At 54.3% G+C, this 17,657-nt stretch overlaps 1 protein-coding gene across 1 annotated transcript; it reads left to right on the forward strand.

Moving 5' to 3' along the window:
* Positions 1 to 2,242: 2,242 nt before the first annotated feature.
* Positions 2,243 to 17,121, forward strand: LOC104014765 (techylectin-5B). The gene is made up of 6 exons (XM_009467441.1): positions 2,243 to 2,674; positions 9,133 to 9,355; positions 12,269 to 12,406; positions 13,828 to 14,044; positions 15,248 to 15,443; positions 16,975 to 17,121. Exons 1-6 carry the CDS (start codon positions 2,243 to 2,245, stop codon positions 17,119 to 17,121), a joined length of 1,353 nt encoding a protein of 450 aa, XP_009465716.1.
* Positions 17,122 to 17,657: the final 536 nt, after the last annotated feature.

The raw sequence follows: 17,657 nt of genomic DNA on the forward strand, positions 1-17,657 counted from the left end.
CAGCTTCGTGTCCCGAGCTGGCAGGACTCAGAGGCAGCTCATCCCCCTGCTCTGCCCTGACCAACTCCCTGCAGAGACAAAGAAAACAAATAAAACCCCTTTGCCTAACATTTTTACAAGCCAAAAGCAAAGCCGGGAGCTGGTTGTGGGCTGGCAATTCGGCTGGGCTTTTCATTTTTCTGCCTAACCCTAGAGCTAAACTCAGATTTTGTCTTCTCAGGGGAAGAGAGACGGGATCCACCAGGCTGGATCCAGCTGTGGGGAAGCCAGAGCAGGACATGGCCACACCATGGCACGTGGGGTCAGGATGCTCGGGTGTCATTCAAGCTGTGTCCTCACCTTATCTCATGCAGACCCACAGCCTTGCTGGGGGCTACCAGTGGTGCAGGAGGGTCCTGTCCATGGAGGTGACAGGTCCTCCAAAGGACACTCAGGTGGTCATCTGGGATAGCTGCTGGAAGGCTGGTGAGGTTCAGCACCTCTCCAAACCACCCAAGCAGAGGTTTGCTAATGAAGCTCCCCTTCTCCAGGCAATTCCTCTGTTTTTGGAGGCCATTTGAGCTGGTTTGAGTATCTCCTTTGTGAGAATCAGTCTGGGAACATCATCTGGAAACTCTTTACGTTAAGGGAAGAAAACCCAACAGCCAATACTTTTGTCCAATATGGAAATTTCTGGTTTCAGCTCTCATTCCTATGGCTGAATGATTAGCATATTTAATTAAGCAATCCTGTTGACATTACTCCCTTGCAAAAGCAAAGAGGAAGCCCTGGGCTAGTGAATAAAATAAGTGACGGCCGCTCCCTGCCCCGAGCCCCTGTCCACAGCCAGGTTGGGAAGCTCTCCCCGCAGAGCTGCTGGGATGGGGCAGGTCACTGCGTGCTGGATGAATCTGCCCTCTCCCCAAAACCCATCCCTGGGGTGGGACAGGGGGTTTCTAGGCGAGGGGGAGCTGTGCCCTCCTGCCAAGGCACCATCTTAATCCCCAATACGCTGATAAGGTCACGCTGGGACCCGTGCTCCTCCCTCCCATTCATCGTCTGAGACCGGCAGCTCTCTCGGCCCTATTTATAGTGCGGTGATAGGATCAGGGGGAATAAGCATTTAGTGTCCCTTAAATCACACCTCGCTCCCCATGGCCAGCTGATGCTCGCTGCTCTCTGCCCTTGCCGTCAGAGCGCCTGGCCAGGACTTTTGAAGGTATGTTGGGAGCTGGGGTGCTGCTTGCTGGGAGCTGGGGCGGTGCTGGGGAGCTGTGGCATCCCTCCCAGTTCCTCATCCTCACTGGAGTGGGATGGGAAAGGCTTTTGGTTGGGAGAAACCCTGGGAGCAGACTCAGAGCATGATGCCGGGGTGGGGAGCCCCGGTGACGGGCAGGGATCAGAGGGCAGCTCTGGCTGCAAGGGGAACCCAATTTCTCTGGATAAAAGGGACCATGTCATGTATTTTTCCTGCCTGGATGGTGGCCAGGCCACCATCCCTCCATCCCCCCTTGGACCTGAGCCCATGTGGGGCAGTCAGCCCACGGCCAGGGCCCATCCAAACTGCCCTGGGGATGGGTTGGTGGTCTGGGCTGCCCATGTAGATGGACACCATTCACATGATAACTCCATTTATAGTTACATCTGCCAAGAAAATGTCATAGACAGGGATATGGAAAGAGCCCCAAATCCATGCCTTGTGTCCCTGGGCCATGGGGATGGCTGGAGGGGGCTGGGAAAGGTGGGAGGACCTGTCGGTTTGCTGCGGGTGGGCAGCATGGTGGGGAGGGTTAGTTGCTCATCCTTCCTCTCCATCACCTCTCTCCCTGCTCTGGTTCCCATTTCAGGGAGTGACGGCGTAGCGGGATGCCCTGTCCAGGGGAGCCAGCTCCTTCCCATGCATGGTTCTGCGTGGACAGAAAGCCCTGCCTGAGGGGCTGACCACCCCCAGCCAGACCTCAGCATCCTCCAAGCCAACCGGCAGCTCTGCAGGAGCGGAAACGCAACCCGCGAAGCCGGTGGAGCCTGGCCAGGAGAGCGGGGGATCTCCTGCCGAAGCTGGTCCCAGCTTGGATGTCACCAGGGAGGATGCTCTACGGGGACAGGCAAGTCCCTTGCCTGCAGTGACCCCATTGGCAGGAGTTCTGGATTCCCTGCTGATGCTCTGGTCCCATATAGCTGCAACCTCACCCGCTAGCTCTCAGGAGAAGACCTGGTGTTATGCCCTGGGGACTGCCACCTTTCTCCCTGACGGTGTTTGATGATGAGACACGTGGGGTCATCCCTGGGGACCATCCTCACCTGCCTGATGGAGGTCTGCCCCGGCACCGCCTCTACCAGGGCAGGTTTGCTATCCCTCATCCTCCTGGCCACGCTGAGCAACCCCTCGCTGCAGAAATCCCTGCCTGCGGCGTACAGAGACCACGAGGGTCCCAAGGAGGGCACGGGCCTGATCCAGTGTGGGGAGTACAGCAACCAGGTGCTGCCCAACGGCCGCTGTAAGATCGTGGCCACGCTGCCGCAGGGGGATGAGCAGCGATGCCCGGACATGTTTCGTTGCACCGATGAGGTGTCCTACTGGCTCCACGAGAATGAGGAACGCAAGCAACAGGTCCTGGAGCTGCGGGAGTTCATTTCAGAGCTACAGGAGGAGCTGAGGAACCACCGGCACCGAATCAAAGTCCTTGAGCTCCAGGTAAAGTGTTGCCCTTTGCAGACCCCCTCCGTGCGGGTGCCCACGGTTCCTCCCCATGGTCCCTTCCAGCTCTGAGCAGTTGCAGGGGGAGGACACCCGGTGAAGCATATGGTGGTGTTCTGACCACGGGCTGGGATATCCATTAAACCCCAGCTGCTCCTACTGTGATGGCTCAGGAGCCTTCCAGGGCTGATCTTTCTTAACGTTAACCACAAACCCTTTGGTGTTTTATCTGTGCTAGCTCCTCCACCTTCGAGCCTGCCTAGAAGGGGTCGCTGATCCATCCCGTTGCCCGTAGTGGGATCCCAGACTAGATCTGGAGTTTTGGGTGGCCATTGAAGGACCACATCTCTGATGGCCATGGCTGCGCAGGAGAAGCCCTGACCTCCAGCCCGCAGCACCCTTCCTGCAGTCTTCTTTCGGGTGCTCATCCCACCCCGTCTCCATTCACCAGCCCCGCAGCCTGCAGCTTCACGCTAACGCATTTTTTCCCAACTTTATTTGGCACCTCTGAAGCTCTCAGATGTTTGTCACCATCCCGTGGCTTTGCCCGGCAAACGCTTGGCTTGGCTGTCGGCAGTGGCAAGCAGCAGCTCGCAGAGGGCTGTAACCAGGAGCAGGGAGGGAGCAGGGTGCATTTTTGCTGGCTGTAGGAGTCGTTTCCCAGCTAAGATGTCTTGGCTGTTGATGAGATGCGCAGAAGAACCAGCAGCAATCTACTGGTGTCAGCTGGAAGAGCCCCGAGACCGCTGGGTGAATAGCACCCTTGTCTTTGCTCTTGGAGGAGTTGAGGTCTGATACAGTCCGGCTCTGGGGGTGATTTATTCTCTGTTCAGCTTCCTTTCATCCTGACCCTTGGGCTCCCTGTTTGGAAAGCCTCCTTCGAGCAGCCCCGTCGGGAGGGAGAGGCTGTGCCGGAGGCTGCAGGGCTGTTTGAGCGTTGCGATGGCCACGCTGTTGGGCGGGCGTCTGTGCCGTGGGTGTCTCCGAGGGAGCGAGATGTTCCTGGTGCAATGGAGGAAGGGTGGGAGGCACGTGAGTCAGGATGGGTGCTCGTGGTCGGGCAGACCCACTCGCTGCCCCCCACCCAGAGTCCCTCCTCCCGTGTTGGCCCCTGTCCCCCATCCTGCCTTCTCGCCCGCTTTCCACTGCTCCTCTCCTATTTTCTCCCTGCACTTGCACTGGGACAAGCTGGTGCAATAGGTCTTCGGTCTCCTGACTTCCCACGTTCATCCCCTGGTGACATTTTGTCCCTTAGAACTGTTTAATCTGTCCTTCCCCAATCCCAGCACTGGCCCCAAAACGCACTTCTGTGCTACCTGGAGCTGCAGCTCTTTCACTGACCTCTCCAGCTCAGAGCCAAGGAGGGAGATGGACGGTAATGCACTAAATATTTTCTCTGCAGTGTTCATGCTCTTAATCCATTCTTCATTTCCAGACTCTGAAATGACCCATCTAAAGGCAAGGTGTTTGGTCCATGGCAGTTGTGCAGGGTCTCTTCAGGGTCACAGGGAAGAGGGAGGAGAACCAAGCTCCTTCTGGAGTTGCGAGTTGCCTGGTGGTGGCTGTAGAAGGAGCTGAGCTCATGGCCTCAAACAGGACACTCGGTGTTCAGGCGAGGGAATTAGATGTGGAGCGTGGGCTCCCAGTCAATCTAATTCACCCCAAACCCTGTGCTCAGCGCTGGGCCCCTCACCCCAAGGCGGCCATGGAGGGGCTGGAGCGTGGGCAGAGCAGGGCAGCGAGGCTGGGGCAGGGGCTGGAGCCCAAGGCTGGGGAGGAGCGGCTGGGGGAGCTGGGGGTGCTCAGCCTGGAGAAGAGGAGGCTGAGGGGAGCCCTCATCGCTCTCTGCAACGGCCTGAAAGGAGGCTGGAGCCGGGGGGGTCGGTCTCTTCTCCCCAGGAACAAGCGATGGGACGAGAGGGAACGGCCTCAAGCTGCGCCAGGGCAGGGTTAGGTTGGATATTAGGGAAAACTCCTTCCCCCAAAGGGCTGTCAGGCCCTGGCCCAGGCTGCCCGGGGCGGGGGCTGAGTCCCCATCCCTGGAGGTATTTAAAAGCTGGGGAGATGTGGTGCTGAGGGACATGGTTTAGTGGTGGGCTTGGCAGTGCTGGGTTAACGGTTGGACTCGATGATCTTAAAGATCTTTTCCAACCTAAACGATTCTGTGATTCTATGATTCGATGATAATATCCATGCCCAGATCCTGCACCTTCTTACCCTGTGTGCTGCTCTCCTCCTGCTCACCAGCTGCTCCAGACTGAAGTTTGCTAGCGAGTTACATACACACAATTAAATTCACTGGGGAAATAAAAACACTCCCAGGTCTTTCCAGCTCCTGGTGTTTAGACCCCTCATACACGTACATACACATACGTGTATATGCACATACACACGGACGTGCCTGCGCACATGCATGTACACCCTGCCCTAGACCTGTGAGCCCTATGGCCCACGTCCCTCCAGCTGCAGGCGCTTACACCCTGCAGCACTCACACATAGGAGAGAGCAAGATGACGCTGAAAAATATAAGCTAAAGAAAGGGCTGGATAAGAGAAATGAGCCTGCAGTGATCAGGCTCAGTCGGACACGGGCACTGACTGGCAGCTGGTTTAAGCATGTCCAGTCCTTAATTCCCCCATCTCTCCATTTTCCTACACTCATTCCCCATCCCTCACCCCCGCCTCCTTTCCCCACCTTTAGTGTTTCCCCTGAAGATCCCGTAATAACTCTCGCAGAGTCCCACAAGCCTGATAACTCCTGATAACTGTGTTTCCCCCTTCTTATCTGCTGCAGGGCTCAGGTGGACCCTGTTCAAGGCCATGCCCCAGCAGGTCCCTTCCTGGCCCATCAGCAGCGGCTGAAGCCTCTGCTCTTCCTATTTGTCTCCCCTATCACCTACCTGATAATTTCTGACATTTTTTTAGTTTATTATTCTTTTCCCTGCTATTTGCTATTTTTTTTTGTACTGAATCGTCCTTAGGCAAATGCTGGATGCTCTCACAGCATACCCTGGCTCTCCTGCCCAAGCTGGTGGACAGGGATGCTTCTGGAGCAGCACCAAAGGGTGGGATTCCTCTTGCCCACCTCCCATGTCTGCCATGCGAGGGTCTCTGTGGGATCCAGCCGATCTCGTACAGATCTGAGCAGGGAATGCAGACATAGGTGCTGCTAGGACCTCTTGGATATCTCCCGGAGGATGGGATGAGTTGGGAGAGCTCATTTCTCCTCAGTGGGAGCGCAGGTGAGGAGTTCTGAAGGAGATGTGTCTGCTGTGGGGTGCTGCTGGGCTCCTCACCCTACAAGGAGAGCAGGGTGCACCCAGGTGTCCCAGAGCAGCCAGGTCCCAGGTCCTACCGAGGTGTCTCCAAATGGTTCATCCCTGGGGGACAGTGCCAGCAAAATCCATGTCACCAAGATACAGTTGCCCTCAGAAAGGGGACATCCTCTGAGATCTTTCGGGATCATCTGAAGAGTTTCAGACCTCGACTGGAAAAGCAACCGGATCCAGCTGGGAGATTGGATCCAGCTGGGAAATTGGATCCAGCTGGGAAATTGGCCCTGTTTTCTGCAGGGGGGTGGGCTGGAGACCTCCAGCCACTTCTTCCAACCTTAGTTTTTTTCCATGAGTCTAAAAAAATAAAGGGATGGGAGTCCTGGAAGAAGAAGGAAGAAAACAAAATCTGGAGAATTTAACTGATGGCAATGAGTGTGTCCTGTCACCCTCCAAGCACCAGAGCAGGAGGAAAGCAAGAAGCATGGGGAGTTATAGGTAAATAGAGGAAACCAGAGGCAGCAGTGGCTGCTGAGCTGCTTGCCTCCGCTCCCCACCGGCTTCGGGACTCTTCCGTAAGGAGTTTTCCCGCTGCATTGGTCTGGCAACTTCCCAATGCCTGTGCCCAGCCTGGGAAGCTGCTTTCCTCCTCCATCCCCTCGCATCTCCCCAGAGTCGCCCTGCCGAATTCCCCGCTGTGTCAGCCTGGGTAGGTCTCCTCCGCCTCCGTTCCTCCCACTGAGGAGCTGTTGCTCCCTTAATCCGTCTTCATAAATCAGCCTCTTGCTGCTGCCGGTTGGTCTCCCCAGGGTTTGCCAACAGTTATTTCTTCGGGAGGTCAGCGTGGGCTTGTCTGTCCGAGCAGAGACGTCTCTCTGAGCTCAGCATCCCTTTCGGAGCTGCGTGAGAACAACGGGCTCTTCCAGGTCACAGCTCCTCTCAGGCTAACGGGGACACCCAGATTGGGTCAGATTTGCCCCATCTCTGTCCTTTCTTCCCACCCCACCTCCCTCCTTCCAGCATGAGGGTGGTGAGACACTGGCCCAGGTTGCCCAGAGAGGTGGGAGATGGCCCATCCCTGGACACATTCAAGGCCAGGTTGGACGGGGCTCTGAGCAACCTGATCTGGCTGAAGATGTCCCTGCCCGTGGCAGGGGGGATGGACTAGATGACCTTTAAAGGTCCCTTCCATCCCAAACCATTCTGTGATTTGATGATTCTGTGACTTAGGGAGCAAAAGGAACCCCCTCGCCCAGCCCTCCCTGTGCATTTCCAGTCCTATTACATTTGCACGGCTGGGTCGTGCACAGAGCAGGACCCCGCTGTGCAAAAATCCAGCCCTGGTCCCACCAGAGCAGAGGGATGCAACGAAGGGAGCAGCATTGGGGCACCGTCGCGGTGGGCTGGCTGTGCCGTTTTTAATCAGCAGCAAGGAAAAAAAGGTATCAACTGTGGAGGAGGGGACTGTCTGGGAGAAAGCATCATGGGGTTTACTCGGAGAGCTGATGCGTGGGTGAAGGGAGCTGGAAGAAGCCTGTATCAGTCCCAGCTCACAGAGCAGCTGGGAGGGACGGCTGATTTATGGTGGAGCTGGAGACATCGCAGTCCTGAGAAGGAAAGCGCTGTGTCGTTGCACGCTGTAATCCCCACTTTGCTGCCCCCGCCTATCTAGCTGCGCTGGATTTTGGGATGCAGGCAGGTTTGGTGGGCTTTTAGCAGGGCCCATGCAGGCAATTCCTAAGCAACATTGGGAAGGGTATTGCAGAGCTGCCATTAGTTATTGTTACAATAACCCAGCAGCAGCGATGCCATCTCCTAGGAACAGCAAGCTGAGACGTGTCCTGGCACGAATGGGGACCAAGGAATGGGGACCGAGGTGTGAGCCGGGTCCTGGGAGCAGCTGGAAGGGAAAAAACCATGATCTGGGCATGCAAACCCCTTCCAGCTGAAGGAAATCCCCGACCCTCAGCAGCACCACTGCAGTTTTGCAGGTCGTGATGAGTCAAGTACCAGATCTCTGTATCCCCAGGGATATTTAATAAGCCGCACGCTTGCACGGACACCTAAAAATCCAGCTTTGGCCCTGATGCTGGGGAGAGGGAGGCGAGAAAATACACTCATTTATTTTCAGGGTCTTTGGGGTGGCTTGTGAGCCCGAGGCAGTGATGCCGAGCGGGTGATGGAGGAAGAGATGTCCCCATCAGGGGACAGGGAAGGGCAGTGCTGGTGGAGAACCAGCATCCCTCCATCGCAGATGGGGGTACGGGCTTGCCGGACCCACAGGAGGGTATTGGGGAGCACGGTGTAGAGCTGTTTTATCGCCCAGAGGAGGGAATGGGGGGGTTCCCAGGCTGCTGTGGGATTTTGGAGGTGCTGTTTAAGGCCTGCTCTGCCATCTAATGGACAGGGAGCACTGAACAAGAGAGACGAGCGTGTCTGCAGCGACTGCGTCTGGGGCATGTTCGGTGCGTGCTGGTGGGGCTCAGGGTGCCCATCTGTTCTGAGCTGTGGGCATCTCCAGCCAGCTCATACCTACATTTTATGTAGGATCAGAGTCTGGTTGTCCTAAAAACAAGCAGTAAAAGGGTCATGAAAGGGACTGGGGTCCTGTATCACACCCACTCCTTGCATAGCATGGATGTGGTCATTGCTGTTTGCAGGACAGCAGCCGCTGCCCAAAGAGCAGGAGGTGGCTCACCATGCAAGGTGTCAATAAGCTGTGGAGCTCCTTATAAAGTTATAAAACGTTATATGGTTCAAGGGGAGATTGGACAACTTTTTGGAAGGAAAACCCAGCCAGGGTGGCATTGCTAAATACATAGAAGCCACATCTGTGTTGCAACGGGTTGCAGACAGGAGGGTGTTTGGAGAGGAACCCTATACACTTGCCTTGCTCTTGCAGCCCTTGGCTTGCCTGTGCACGCCCTGCCTGCACCACAGCCTGGGAATATCGAGCCACCTGTGGCTCCCATGGTGGGCTGGGGGCTGGTATGGGACCACAGGATGATGGTGAGGGTGCAGGCACCATCCTTGGCGTCCTCGGTCTTTGTTGGTGCATGCAACAGGCACTCCTCTGCCCGCGTGCTCCCCTACCTGCCTGTCCCTGGGGGGTCCCCAGGCCATGCCCCCAGCTCCGTGCCGGTCCCCAGGCATCCCCCCATCACACCTTTCTCCCTGCCCGCAGCACGAGGAGGCGATCGGCCGGAACCACAGCCTGGCCCAACGGGTGCAGGACCTGGAGCATCGGTACAGCGAGGCCAGCACCCTGCAGCACATCCAGGCCACGTTGCTCTACGACATGCAGGCGCAGATAAACAACATCTCCGTCCTGACCGACTGGGCCTGGCGTAACCCCACCTGCCTCGGCCCCGCCGAGATGAGGCTGCAGGAGGAGATGCACCATCCAGGTGATGGGGAGCTGCTGGAGAGGGGTGGGAGGGGATGCTTCACCCTTAGGACCTCTCTCAAGGCGGGGGTTGTAGGGAAAGAGTGGGAAAACTGCTTTAAATCCCCTTTGCATTGGCCAGGAGCCTGATCTCACCCAACTTGCCTTTCCGAGGCTGCCAAGAGGGCTCCTCAGAGCAATGGACCCCTCTGGGAATGGTTTCCATGCCGTCCAGGAGAAGGGTCCTGTCCCTCGGTGGCTCCTTTTTCTCTCTGGGGATGGTGTGGGATGCTCTCAGGGACCAGCTCGGGCTCTGAGATTGGCATTGCTCCCACCATCACCCCACTTGCAGTCAGCTGCGTGAGCCTTCCTCCCAGCTCCAGGGACTGTTTTGCCATCCAAAAAAAAGACCAAAATACCAAGAATTTTTTTAAAAAAAATTTTAAACATTTTTAATTTTAATTAATTTAATTTTTTTAATTAAATTTTTCACAGCATGAAATTAGGGCTTTGGTGAAACTCTTCAGCTTTGAAAAACAACTGTTTTCTGTTATTTCTCACACGCTCTTTTTTTAATGAATGCATTTAAATTTTTGCCAGGTTATCAGTTGTTTTCCTTGTTAGTTCTTGGAATATTTTCTTTGTTTTTTTAGAAAACACAGGAACTTTCAATTAAAGAATTCAAGGTTCAGTTTGACTAAAACCCCATTTTCTGCCAAAGAACCCCCTGCCATGAAACCATTTTGACCAGGGCCTACCATAGCGAGAATCTGCAAAGCTCAACCTTGAGGTGCTAGAGGGAAACTGAGTTGTTTTTGCGACCTGTTCGAGCCTCTGGGTCTGCGGCAAGGGGATGGTGCTCTTTGAGAAGACAAGACCAGATGTGCCAGTTGGGTCCCCGTGCCCCAGATCCCACCTCCTGCAGCAGATATCCAGCAGGAGCAGTGGAGAAGGATGAAGCGATACTTCTGAATAGTCTTCCAGCCTTTGGTGAACTGTGGTTGAGGGACTTTAAAGATGACAGCTGTCTTCTCCATCGAGGAGCAGGCTGGATGGGATGACTCAGGCAGCACATGCAGCTGAACCACTGATGGCTTTCACCTGCCAGCCTTGGTTTGATTTGAGCTGGTGACATCTCTGGGGGAAAGTCATGTTACTTGAGCCAACTAGTCTAAGCCCTTTGCATTGTGCTCGTTTAAAGCTCTTTTGGCCATCCATGTCGTGGTGGAAGTAGCATAAACTGGTACCTGCTTCCAGGTGCCTCTGAGCCCTGAGCAAGAAATGCTCTGTGCAAAACCAGGACGTCAGAGTTGATGACCATGACCATCACCTGCAAGCCAGAGCTGGGATTCATCTCCATAACTTGGCGTGACCGGGATGGTGACTTCTCTGGCCCGGAGAATGCCAGCCTGAATGCCGCTGGTTGATGTAGCACTTTTAGCTGATTAACTTTAGGTGGGATCGGGCTCTGCCTGCTGTCCTGGATGCTTGTTGGGTCTAGATTGCCGCTCCCTGACCTCTTGCTTGCTGCGCACAACTGGTTTCTCCCACACGCTCCCCTGCAGCAGCACTACCGGTTGGTGTCAACCTCAAAGGGTGTCCCCAAGCTGTCACCAGCCTGCGGGGGACCTCCCAGCCACCATGCTCTCCCGTTGGTGGGCTGGGATGTTGCAACTATTATCCATCGTTCCCCCCCGGACTTACTTTCCCATTCACGAGGAGCTTTTGTTGTCCGCCGGTCCTGTGGTTTCATCCTTTTTTCATGTCTCCTGGAAGGGCAATCTCCCACGCATGCTTTCTGCTCCCTCCCTTCCTCAGGTTCCTGGTCCTCCCAGTGATCCCAGTCTGGTATTCAGGCCACGCTGTGCTTCAGACTGGTCTAGCTGTATGAGTAAAAGGAAGGGGAGCTGCCTGTGTGAGCTGCCTTTGTGCCTTTCTTTCTGAAGATGGGATTCATCCCAGCAGGGAGGCTCAGCTCACAGAGGAAGATGCTTCATGTTGGGTGTCTACATACACGTGTCCCCACGTGAGCTGGATATTTAAGATAAGGAGGCAAACAGCGCGTGGACCGAGAGCAATTCAGCATGCTCTTTCCACTGCTATGACTGGGGTCTCAGTTCAGCTGACACCTAGTGCCACCCGAAATACTCTGGAGCATCCAAGACATCCACATAAGCCTGGCAGACACAAGACAGGACCTACACGGGACAGCTGAAAGCCAAGCCCAGGGCATCTCGGATGTCACCGCGCACCTCTGCGCAGACAACTCAGCTGAGTTCCTTTGGTAGGTGATGCAGGGAGACGGGGAGAGCAGCTCTTCTCTCCTCTCCCATGTAAAGCCAGGACGAGCTGCCCTCTGCATGAGTTTTTAAGGACTAGCTGGGACCGCCTGCCCGAAGTATAGATGGCTGGTGCCAGGTGAAATAAATCCCACCTGAAATATCCCAGTTAAAAACATCTCCAGGTTTTCCAGAATGATTTTGATCCCCTTTCCTTGTAAGACAAAACCCACCACAGCAGTTTGGGAGAAGAAAAACTTCCTGCTATTATCTACACCGACCATTGCTCCACAACCAGCCTGTTCTTTGTCAATGTATAAGACATTTTGGTGTGAGTTATAATCTAATTTGAGCCTGGCAAAACACGTATCATTCCTGCGTTGCCGTTACAGAACCGGTTGAACTGAAGATCGTTCCCCAGCCACAGCATCCTTAAGTGCAGATCTGTGTTAACGAACCTTATCGCTAATAAGCCCCTGCACTCAGGTGCGAAGCCAGCGTGCCGCAGAGGTTTTCAGCTTCAGAAGCAGCTCTGGATCCAGGTTTATATTTCCAGCTCTGCATTACGATTGCATGGAAACGATACCGGTTTGGGTCGCATGCCCCCTTCTCCGTGCTGTGCCCTAAATGCCGTCTTTCTCTGCTTTCTCGCTCAGAGGTGAAGCATGCCAGGAACTGCCCCATCGACTGTGCTTCCGTTTACTACAACGGGCTCCGGCGCTCTGGGGTCTACAGCATCATGCCCTCGGTCGGAGGGATGCCTATCGAAGTGCTGTGTGAGATGGACACCGAAGGTACTGCAGGAAGCACCGACAACAGCTTCTAGAAGAACTTTGGGTGGGATTTGTCTAACCTGAGTGTTGTATCTTATATCTGAGCTATTTTGAGGCTACATTATAGTCAGCGAGAGTAGCAGCTCCAGAAGGGCTCTTCTCCAGGGACAGAGGACTTGTCCTTTCTGCTGACTAAAAGAGGGATTTGGATGAAGAGTTCAAACCAGACATTACGGCTGGGATTCTGTTGCCTAAATACCGGGGTTTAGTGTTCTTTGAGATGTCCTCATGCATCCAAGATACTTGCAACGCACTAGTGGATGTGACACAGAGCTTAGGGAAAGAGAAGCCCTTCTGGAGTAGCAGTTGGTCACTGGAGGGTATCTGGAGCATCTCCGGGTGGTGGAGGGCTATGTGTGGGCAACCACTAATTGTAGCTGTGCTGAAGTAAGGAGGGGGGAGGTAGATCCTCTCCCACAGATATTTTGGAGTATAAATGAGGGAGCAGGTGACCTCTCACACCCTTGCTGTCTAAATATCCATACGGAGCATGCTACTGTCATCCCAAGGCACAAACTTACTAGCAAAATTAGTTTGCGCCACTTGAGTTTTGGAAGAATAATGACAATCGTCAGGGAAATGGGGCGGTGGATCGTCAGTCCATTGCCCCATGGATCTGCTCCAGCCTGGATGTGTCACATCAACATGTCCCATGCTGGAGGAAAGGGTTCAGCTTCCTACACGTAAGCATCTCCCCTGTTGTAGTATCTACAGGTGACTGCAGCTTTGGGATGCACGTGCTCATTAAGAAACAGGCTGGTCAGACAATGTGGTCTCTGTTATGTCATTACTATTATTTGCATGACCATCAACACAATCTTGGACACTGCAGAGTGACAGGCTGTACAAACAGCAAATAAAAAGATGGCCCCGGTCCTGTCCCCTGCCGCCCCAAGCTTACAATATTGGAATAAAATGAGAGAGGAGAGAGGGATTTGGACAGATGGGAGAGCAGATGGAGACAGTGAGACAATACTGGGAGAGCTCGTGTGCCTCTGTGGTGCTGCAGGAACAGTACATAATAATCTCCAAACTCCAGGATCTCTAGTTTGTTCCAGTCCCAAAACATTTGCCTCCCAAAAACTACCATCTCTCTCTCATTTAAAACCACCCTAAGATCTGGAATGACCCTCTGACAGTCAACAGGGGAATGCCATCACAAACTGACATGGGAGAGGTGGGAACCTTTTTCTGTGAGCTATGACGGGCACCACGTCTTATCCCCCTGCAGCAACCGACACTGTATTTTGCCAGTTGGTGGAAGGCCACATGACAAGGAGATACCTTGCCGAGCTGCAGATGGATCCTCAGAGGTGACACCAGTAAGGGACCCTTGGATGCTCCCTGGAGACTCCCATTTTACATTATCTCTCTCCTGGCAGGTGGGGGCTGGACAGTCATCCAGAGGCGTCAGGATGGCTCGGTTGACTTCAACCGGACCTGGAACGAGTACAAGGAGGGCTTTGGGGACCTCAATGGTGAGTTCTGGCTGGGCAACGAGAACATCCACAAGATGACTAGCCAAGGGGACTACTCCCTGCGCATCGACCTGGAGGACTGGAACAACAAGCACAAGCATGCCTTCTACCAGGTCTTCAGGTAGAAAGTGGGATGGCCTTCCCTGAATCTCATAGATGCAACTGGTTCAATGCCGGGAGACCTTCAGGCATGGGAACCCCATTGAAGTCAGAGTGACTCTGTCTAGAGAGCTTTTCGTACTGGGCCCAGGCTGTCTATCCTTTCTTCCTCACTTGGATTTGACCACCAATTTTTGCTCCGGGTCGAAGCCTGGGTGTGAGCTAGCAAATGTACAGTGTTGTTTGGCCATGGCCAACATCCACAGCCCCAGGGGAAGGGAGCTGTAGGACCCATGGGCAGTCCCCAGCTGCTTAGGGGTATTTTTTCTGCCAAAATTATTGAGCTCTGTGTCAAAATCAGGGTTTTGAATCCCACGGTCTTGCTGGACAGGTCCTCCAGCATCTCCCTGGTTCAGAGTCACGTTTTGATTTTTGCCCTCTTTACTCATGGCTTTTACTTGCTGGGCCTGATGTAATGTCCTTCAGTGTCTACAGCTCTTTCCCTCCTCTGGTGCTTTATTTATCCATACCACATCAGCCACATCCTTTCTTAATCAGAGGTGACCAAGTCTGTCTAGACTGTCCCAGATGAACTCCTTCCCCATCTCTACTGGAAATGCTTGTGGGTGCCTGTGGAGTAATCCGGCATGGGAGGATGTCCAAGGGAGCACCGCACCTCATGGACACTTGAAGCTTGAAGGCTTTGAGTAACCCCAAAACTGCTGGGAAAAAAATCCCATTGCCTAAATATGCCATGGAGCGTTCTCCACTAGCCAACGTGTGCTCTGAATGGTGACCTTGACTTTTCTCATCAGACGTCTTGTCTAATGGCAGTGACCTTCAGCCTTTGCTAGCCCAAGGGCAGATTACTAATTAGCTCAGTCTAGGTGAAGAGCGGGATGCTTGTTACACAGAGAGGAGGCAGTGCTGTGTAATTAGAGGGACTGTCTTGCCAAAGCTGCCGCAGTCTTTTGTTGTGGTTTTACAGTCAGGGTCTGCCCAGTTCAGCCCTAGAACAAGTGCCCTGACTCATGACAAAATCATGCACGTCCCACAGAAGGGAAAAATACAACATCTTTGGCTTCTAGAGGTGATGACTCATAGCAGGGAGCCTGGCCAGAGCAGCTCCATGATTGCTAGGTGTCCACACCAGGAATGTAGTATCCAAGTTGGGAAGGAGACTCAAATGCTCCCCATTAAATAGTCCCACTTTTGTTGCTTGCAGCATTGAGGATGAGGCAAACTATTACCGCCTGCACGTGGACGGGTTCAGCGGGACGGTGGAGGATTCCTTTGCCTGGTACCACAACAAGAGGAGCTTCAGCACGCCTGACTCAGGGAACATCTGCGCCGAGATTTCCCATGGAGGCTGGTGGTACCACCAGTGCTTTTTCTCCAACCTCAATGGGGTGTACTACAAGGTAAGGTGGAGGATTGAGGACGCAAGGTGCTTTTTCTTCAACCAGCTTCAATGGAGTGTACTACAAGGAAATATCTTCATTGATTATCTGGACGAGGGGACCGAGGGCATCCTCAGTCAGTTTGCAGGGGACACCAAGTTGGGCAGGAGCGTTGATCTGCTGGAGGGCAGGGAGGCTCTGCAGAGGGCCCTGGCCAGGCTGGGTCGATGGGCCGAGGCACTGGGTGAGGGTCAGCAAGGCTCAGGGCCGGGTCCTGCACTGGGGGCACAGCAACCCCAGGCACCGCTGCAGGCGTGGGGAGGAGCGGCTGGGAGCTGCCCGGGGGAAAAGGACCTGGGGGTGCTGGTCGACAGCCGCTGAACATGAGCCAGCAGTGTGCCCAGGTGGCCAAGAGGGCCAGTGGCATCCTGGCTTGTGTGAGGAATGGTGTGGCCAGCAGGAGCAGGGCAGGGATGGTCCCCCTGTGCTGGGCACTGGGGAGGCCGCCCCTCGAATGCTGTGCTCAGCGCTGGGCCCCTCACCCCAAGGCGGCCATGGAGGGGCTGGAGCGTGGCCAGAGCAGGGCAGCGAGGCTGGGGCAGGGGCTGGAGCCCAAGGCTGGGGAGGAGCGGCTGGGGGAGCTGGGGGTGCTCAGCCTGGAGAAGAGGAGGCTGAGGGGAGCCCTCATCGCTCTCTGCAACGGCCTGAAAGGAGGCTGGAGCCGGGGGGGTCGGTCTCTTCTCCCCAGGAACAAGCGATGGGACGAGAGGGAACGGCCTCAAGCTGCGCCAGGGCAGGTTTGGGTTGGATATTAGGAAAAACCTCTCCACCCAAAGGGCTGTCAGACATTGGCCCAGGCTGCCCAGGGCAGGGGCTGAGTCCCCATCCCTGGGGGTATTTAAAAGAAGGGTAGACATGGTGCTCGAGGACATGGTTTAGTGGTGGACTTGGCAGTGATAGGTTAATGGTTGTACTTGATGATCTTAAGGTTCTTTTCCAACCTTAACGATTCTATGATTCTATGAAAGGTGGAGGGATGAGGATGCAAAGTGCTTTTTCTCCAACCAATGCTTTTTCTCCAGCCTCAACGGGGTGTACTACAAGGTAAAGCGGAGGGATGAGGATGCAGATGTTAGCACCTGAGGTCCAGGGCTGGGAGGATGCTGTTGGTCCTCACATCATAGCAATCCTTCCTGGCTTGACCAGCCTTTGCTTTCCAGGGAGGGGACAAAACGAGTGCTGGACACCAAGGCAGTCCAGCCTTTTCAGTGCCATGGGACAGACACGAGTATTGAGACACCTCTGCATGCTGGGGTCTGGGACTGCATGGTGGAAACCTGTGGTACAGGTGACTCACGCAGCCTGAGGCGGATGGATGCAAGCTCCATTGGGACCATTTGAAAAATGTTGGGCTTTATGTGCTCTTTTCACCACATCATTGTTAAGCTCTTTGCTCCAGTGTTTCAGAGCAATTGGTTTTCCAATGCTGCCGTCCGGATGACGGTTTTGTGCGTTTTCCATGCCTGACCATCCTTCTTGCTCTGCATCACAGGGCGGCCGATACTCCATTAAAAACCGCAAGATCCTGGGGCCGGACGGTATTGTGTGGTACTCGTGGAAGGACACAGACTACTACTCCCTGAAGAAGGTAGTCATGATGATTCGACCACGCACTTTCCGGCCCCACCTCTCCCCATGAAGGATCCTGGGATGTTCTTCATTTCACCTCACATTGAAAGTTGGGAACAGAGGGCTGGAAATAGTTTGCTGTGAGCAAAAACTGATGCTGGAGATCCCAGAGGGACCGAGCCACCATGCCCATTGCTGCCTGTTTGCTTTTGAGAGAATTGAACCAACAGGAGAACTGTCAAGACCTTCAACAAGCGTTTGGGTGGTGAAAGCTCTCCTAAAAACGTGGAGGTGATTGCTGAGAATGGCTTTGTAAAGACAAGCATGTGGCTTGCTGTTTCACCAAGTAGCAGCAGTCCTTGGCACGCTTGGGCATCCCCAAGGCTTGAGACTAAATCCAGTTGACTGGGTGATGGGAGTCAACCACACACTGAGGCTGGACCTCACATTGAACGGAGATGTTGAGTGGTCTGGCTACCAACCCAACGGTATTTTAGAGGGAAGCAAGGAACCAGCAATCCTGTACGACTTTTCCATATGGGATGTGAAGGACCAATTCTTGTGCCGTAAGATGAGCATCTCTCTGGTCTCGGCAGAGTTTCTCTG

Source organism: Nipponia nippon, unplaced genomic scaffold (genome assembly GCF_047370975.1).
Source record: "Nipponia nippon isolate SJK-2023a ecotype South Korea unplaced genomic scaffold, ASM4737097v1 scaffold_4, whole genome shotgun sequence".
In the NCBI taxonomy this organism is placed as follows: domain Eukaryota; kingdom Metazoa; phylum Chordata; class Aves; order Pelecaniformes; family Threskiornithidae; genus Nipponia; species Nipponia nippon.

What these genes read in the sequence shown, in the direction of transcription:
- LOC104014765 (XM_009467441.1), top strand. Translation starts at nt 2,243, where the DNA reads ATGAGACACGTGGGGTCATCCCTGGGGACCATCCTCACCTGCCTGATG. An exon ending in GCCTTCTACCAGGTCTTCAG is followed by an intron (nt 14,045 to 15,247) that starts GTAGAAAGTGGG and finishes TGTTGCTTGCAG; the next exon opens with CATTGAGGATGAGGCAAACT. An exon ending in TCAATGGGGTGTACTACAAG is followed by an intron (nt 15,444 to 16,974) that starts GTAAGGTGGAGG and finishes TCTGCATCACAG; the next exon opens with GGCGGCCGATACTCCATTAA.